A 6,404-nucleotide genomic window follows, 5' to 3' on the forward strand; every position below is an offset into this window, starting at 1 on the left:
ATAGCATGGGTGTCCTGAATGGATCGAGGCATTACTCAGCCCCTCCAGGATTTTGCAGGGTTCTTTTTTGTGAGTGTGTATGGCCCTGATGCGGTCTTCAGTATGGAGCAGGATTAGAATAAAGCTTGAGTTAAGAAGCTGGCTAAAAAAAGTTTCCATCCATGCAGATCAGGAGATGACTCAAACACCTTACTGTAGGTTAAACAATTTAAAGGAAGACACAAAGATAAAAGGCACACAGAGGTTTATTCTATGCGGGACAATTAATCAAATATATATTGCATTATTTCATACTCTGACATTTTGTTTCTGTGATTAGAAACTTAAAAACAGAGAATCTCTGGAGCTCATCTTTTATAGCGTTGATCAAAGGTGTGTGGAGAAGTTCTTCAGTATTTCAGCATGACCTGAAAATAAAAAATGACTCATTGAAACATGAAGGGCTTCATTTATCAGAGATGTTTCAGAGCAGATCAAAAGCAGAGTTCAGCGATGAACTCACCTCACTGAGCCAGTCTGTGAAGGCGGAGACACGGGTGAACACGGTGGGCTTCTTCACTTCGTTGCAGTTACTGGAGGAGACGAAGCTTGTGACACCCTGAACGTACCACCTGCCGTCCTGACCCAGACAGTTCAGAGGACCGCCGGAGTCTCCCTGCAAGACACACAGGAACAGTTTTGAGTACCTGACCTGGCTCACAGCAGGCAGCTCACGTCTGACAGGTACCAGGTGCTTTCTCACGCACGTTGCATCCAGCCACGATGTCTCCTCCGGCACAGATCATGGTTTGCTTGACGTTGCCGCCCCACCAGTCGCTGCGGCTGCACACGCTGTGTTCCACCACGGGCAGCAGGGCCTGCTGCAGCTTATCAGGCATGGGACCATGACCTGAGACACAGAGAGGACAGGGCTGCTGAGACACATGTAAAAACACCATCACCAACAGTGCTGTATCTATGTCCTTATGAGCTTTAGTCCCCACGTGTCTGATAATGTTCATACTCTACACAACGACCTGCTGTGGTTTGTGCAAAGGCATGAAAACTGATGATAGCTGTATTCACACATGCACAAAACTTTGAAGATGAGCTGCTTGCATGAACACAAACAGCCACATTTTTCACCATAACTCTATCTGGACTTTTTCCCGCCGGCCCCGTAGAACAACTTGAACCTGAAGTGAGAACCCAGAAGGTGATATTCCCCCTAGCAGGGTATGTTTGTATCATGAGACTGTTGCAAACCCAAAAGAGCAACATGTAACAGGATGAATAAAAACAATCCAAGGTTGAAGAAGGAGAATCAATTCCAAGACGGACCAGCAAAGATGTCTGCACATCTGTTCGGTTTCTGTTGCTTCTTATGCCATCATGTTGTTACAACATTACTCTGACTTTTGCAGCCTGCTTTCACGACATGTTCTGCACATGTGAAAGAGGCTTAAGTGTTTCAGAGGCTCAGGGAGTAAGGCGTTAATGGTCATGCTCTGCTTGCATGCATGAGTCATGCAGCTCATTAAGCTCCATTCAGAGTGTGCATGTTTGGGGAGAGACAGGCAGAGCAGTAGTTTGTGTGCCTAGTTGATAGTTTACCTGCTCCTCCTGTTCCTTCCTTTCACAGTTTTATTTGAGTCGCTGATGAAAAGTAAGTGTTTTGATTTCGTGTATAAGTATTTTGATGAGTGTGTGTTTATATCCCTTTATTTCCTATACATTTATACATGTCAGTGCATTTTCAGTTTACTGTGTACCAGCGCCTTATATGTTTACTGTGTGTGATTTTTTCCAGACTACTACAATATACCTATTTAACTGTGTGAGAAAGGAAATAAATACTGCTGGCCGTACGGCAGCTAAGTGCACGCACCGTCTCCTCATCCTTCCATGTATCCTGATCGATACACCGTCCTGAAAACTGCCTACACTAAAACGAGTTAGCCCTACCTACCTTTACCTCTTCAACATTAAGTGACAGAGAGGAAAGAAGCAAAGAGGGCAGAGTGTTGACTTTACTGTAAAGGTTTCCCCAGCCAGAGAGGAAACAGCGCTCTCCGTGTGCGGGGATCTCTCCAGCCTGAGGGAGACAGGCGACACTAACGCTGTCGCTCATGATGGGGCTCTTATCCAGCTTCAGCAGCGCCATATCGTTTCTGTGAGGAAATTATAAGTGAGTTAGAGCAGTGGTTCTCAAAGTGGGGTCCTAGGACCCTTGGGGGTCCGTGAACCATAGCGTGGGGGTCCGTGAAATAATTATGACACATTTCTAATAAATTATAAAATTGTGCTGTGTCATTAAAAACAGCATTTATACAGACGAGGACCATTTGCGCCAATGAAACCAGCATATTGTGCCCATTACTCCCACCCTAGTTAGCTTTGGGCCAATAGAAACTGATATAAATGTGACACATCAATCTGTCACGTATCACTCATTCACACATCACCCCGGTCACAACTGTTCCTGCTACTACTTAGCTTTGCTTACTAGCTCGCAAGAATGGAGCCATTTCTAAATCAGTTCACATCGTCAAGTGATGCTAAGCCCAAGCTAGCTAAATTAAGACTATATGACGACAGGTATATAGAGTTTGGTTTTATTGAGAACAGTGACGGGAGACCAAAATGCGTCATGTGTCTTCAGGTGCTAGCGAACGAAGCTTTGAAGCCAGCCAAGCTAAAGCGACATCTGATCACCCAGAATATAAGGATAAAACTAAAGACTTTTTCCAGTGAAGAACGAGGAATACATCCACCAGAAAACACAGATGGTGAAGTGTTATCTGTTTATCACTATGGAACAGGTCTGAAGTATTAAGATTGATAAGTTTTACAATACAAATAGTTCCAAGGGCATCTAAGAGTGAGAATGGTAGTAAGCATGTGCTTAATCTATGTTCCAATTATGAGGGGGTCCTTGGAAAATGTTCTCACCTGTAAGGGGTGAGAACATTTTCCAACCCCTGAGTTGGAGAATGCACTTCTTAAAAGTTCAGTTATTCGTATTGATTTAAAAGAGGTTTCATCACTCTTTTATTTGCTTTGCCCTTACTTCCTTTTCTCTGGTGGAGATTCGGCTACAAGCTTCTTCATGGATCCTCAGTTAAAAAAATAAACTTCACAGCTTGAACTGAACTCACCCACGAGCTACAAAGTCGATATCCCACTGTGGGTGCACAACGATACGCAGAACATCTCTGATCTGCTCGGTGCCCTCCTGCTGACTCATGCTGTGCTCTCCCAGGACCACGCGGTACACATCTCCAGGCCTGCAACACACTCATGTTACTCTTTCATGCACTTTAGTTATAGACTCTTGTATGAACATAAACATGTCAATGCACGCCTCTTTTATCCACAGCAAATCAGTTTGCACTTGCTCCAGTAAATCTCACAGTATTTATCTTAGTGTTAGTCACCAGATGCAGTGTCCAGCAGTCAGCACCCAGCGAGGTCCGATCAGAGTCCCTCCACAGGTGTGGTGGTAACGGCTGCCGTGCTTCACCTGCAGGGAGATCTGAGCGACAGAAGAATGATCAGAATGTGTTTCACAGGCAGAAAACAGTGTCTGTGTGAGGTTTGAGTACCTGCCAGGGCCAGCTGTGGGCGCGAGCATCCTCTCCGTTCACCACCCTGCTGATGTCAGGTTTGACAGCAGGGGTTCCACACCCGAAAACTACAAACACACGACAACAACTTCTATAAATGACAGGATTTTTTATCTTTGTACAATGTTTGACATCTGTATTTGACAACACAACACCCACCGTATACGAGCTGCAGCAGCAGGAGGACCAGAGTCTGCAACATGGTGTCAGTCTGTAAACACAGAAACACTCTCATGGCTCAGCTCGGCTCTCTTATACCTCCTCTGTCTGTCCGATTAAACTCGGGGAACTTTGTTATCAGGCTGGGAAGAACTTCCTGTTCCACAGATGCATTAGTTTCTGAGCCAAGACTCTGAGCTGATCTGTGCATGTCTGGAAAAAATGCAGGTTATGTCACCTGTGAGTGAGACACACTGAGACTCTCACTGGTGTTGCTTACATGCATGATGTGTCTGTGAGACTCATTCCCCAGTAAATACATCAGTAAGTAATGCTAGGTAATGAGGGTTGAGAGTTAATTTATCAAGCACTTTTCAGAAACTCAACAAAGCAAACAAAACCATAATAGTGCATCAAAAACAAATTAAAGACAAGCATACGTCATTTAAAAGACAATCAAATGACAATTAGGAAGACTAATGAGGCAAACGTCAGCTAGAAACATAAATTAAAGTGTTAAGTGCCCAATTTGTTGGAAAGCTGCAGAGAAAAATGATGTTGGGCACTGAGTAACAACTTAGTTTGATTCTCTGTTGCCTGAAAATGCAGCCCACTCTTATTTTTTGCAAAAAATAAGATGGTTGTTCGCTTCATTCAGTGTCACGCGAGTTGAAAAGTCTGGACTCGTGAATCATTTAGGCCAAGATAGTCGATCAGGGTGCAGAATCCTCCGGTAACGTATGATGTGATTTAGGCTTGGCGGAGATTTAGTCACTCTGCAGCCTGCTGCACCGGCTGTGCGTGAGTTCTTGCAGCATCCCAGCGTACAGTATCTCACAAAAGTGAGTACACCCCTCACATTTCTGCACATATTTAATTATATCTTTTCATGGGACAACACTGAAGAAATGACACTTTGATACAATGTAAAGTAGTCAGTGTACAGCTTGTTTAACAGTGTAAATTTACTGTCCCCTCAAAATAACTCAACACACAGCAATTAATGTCAAAACCACTGACAACAAAAGTGAGTACACCCCTAAGTGAAAATGTCCAAATTGGGCCCAAAGTGTGAATATTTTGTGTGGCCACCATTATTTTCCAGCACTGCCTTCACCCTCTTGTAGGTAGGGATTAGTCGCTCCCGTACATCCCTACCTACAAGTGTCCCTGTTGTTTTTTTTCCATTTGTCCATTTTCTTGTTGTTACTTTCTCTGTACTTTGATTTCATTCTTGCTGTCATTTGGTTTCACTTTATGAGGTCCTGTCTTCGTACTGAGTACTTTTCCACCGGCCCGTCTTAGCCCTGCTCTACTCAACTCAACTCTACTCAGTTTATGTTGCATATCCACGGGCGTGGTACCTCTTGTCAGATACCAGTTTTTTGTTCCTGCTCTGCTCTGGTTCCAAGCGAGCTGAGCCGATACTAATAGGTGACGTCGACGGACTGCCGGCCACTGATTGGTCAGAGAATGTCGTCACCGAAGAGTCATGAGCGCGACGCCCAACACAGGAATCAAACCCGCCATTTTTAAAAAACGACATCAGTACTGTACAATGTCTGCACCAGGGGTGCATCTCGCTCGGCTGGAAGTGAAGCTTTCAGCAGAGCGTCTGCCCCCTGGTGGCTGGCTGCAGTATAAGTCAAAATTCATTTGAATAGGGGAGCAGTCAAACTTTAAAAAATAAATACACGTCATACTAATGTTTCTCACATCCGTATGCTGTGGTGATATGTAGTTAGTATTTGACTGTTTTGTGTCCAAGGCCTCTTTTTTCTGAAAAGTTTCTTTTTCGTTAGTTATTAGAGTTTAAAAAACGGGGTTTTACTTCCTGGTTTCCTTTGATTCACAGCCGCTGTAGAGGGAAACTTCACAGGACACACAGCGTCTTGTGACGCTACGCTGTAGGGCGGAGCTTATTACAGTGGCTTCACAGGCTCTGGCTGCACAATGGCGGCGCCCAGGAGCGGGATTTTTTGACTTCAGAACCGTACAACGGAAAGAGGCGGAGCAACACTGTCCATTTTTATTTACAGTCTATGGTCTGCACGCAAAGTGAACCTCTCTCGCTCGGCCTGCCACAAAAAGCCACAGACCAAGCAGCAAGTACACCATTGCCTCCATGTCCTCCATTGTTGTGTTTGTGTCGGGTTCAAAATGACTTGAACGCAGTTTCACACAGCTGAGTTATGATGACCCCACCCACAGTGAGTCGGTACTCGGGCTGGTGGAAAAGGAACCCAAACCGAGTAGAGTCGAGTCGAGTCGAGTAGGGCTGGAACTGTGTAGTGGAAAAGGGCCATTACTTTCTCATTTGGATGCTATTAAGTCATCTTCTTGTATTATTTTACATTTCTGCAGGCAGTACTTAGTAGATCCCATCTCCATTATGGTAAAGTGTAAGCAGAGAGACCTCACACTGCAAACACACCAACAGCAGCTTATCACCGAAAATATTAACACAACAAAACAAACATCATTTTCCAGATGAATCAATAATTTACATCTTTTCATCAAAAGTTGCATTTGAAAATAACCCCCCTCCTCTAGCATGGTCTCACAGAACAAAGTGTTCCTCCAGTGAAGCTGTGGGCTGTATGCATCGAGAGCAGCTGAGGCGGCAGTTTACAGAGAGTA

General features: G+C 44.5%; 1 protein-coding gene across 1 annotated transcript; it reads right to left on the bottom strand.

Annotated features, from left to right (window-relative positions):
* Positions 1-227: 227 nt before the first annotated feature.
* Positions 228-4,022, bottom strand: LOC117831927 (chymotrypsin-like elastase family member 3B). Its single transcript, XM_034710836.1, has 8 exons — positions 3,765-4,022; positions 3,585-3,673; positions 3,417-3,514; positions 3,138-3,266; positions 2,014-2,150; positions 747-889; positions 503-655; positions 228-407 (listed from the first exon to the last, which is right to left on the bottom strand). Exons 1-8 carry the CDS (start codon positions 3,838-3,840, stop codon positions 390-392), a joined length of 843 nt encoding a protein of 280 aa, XP_034566727.1. The 5' UTR covers positions 3,841-4,022; the 3' UTR covers positions 228-389.
* Between the last annotated feature and the right edge of the window lie 2,382 nt (positions 4,023-6,404).

This window comes from Notolabrus celidotus, chromosome 2 (genome assembly GCF_009762535.1).
Source record: "Notolabrus celidotus isolate fNotCel1 chromosome 2, fNotCel1.pri, whole genome shotgun sequence".
Classification (NCBI taxonomy): Eukaryota; Metazoa; Chordata; class Actinopteri; order Labriformes; family Labridae; genus Notolabrus; species Notolabrus celidotus.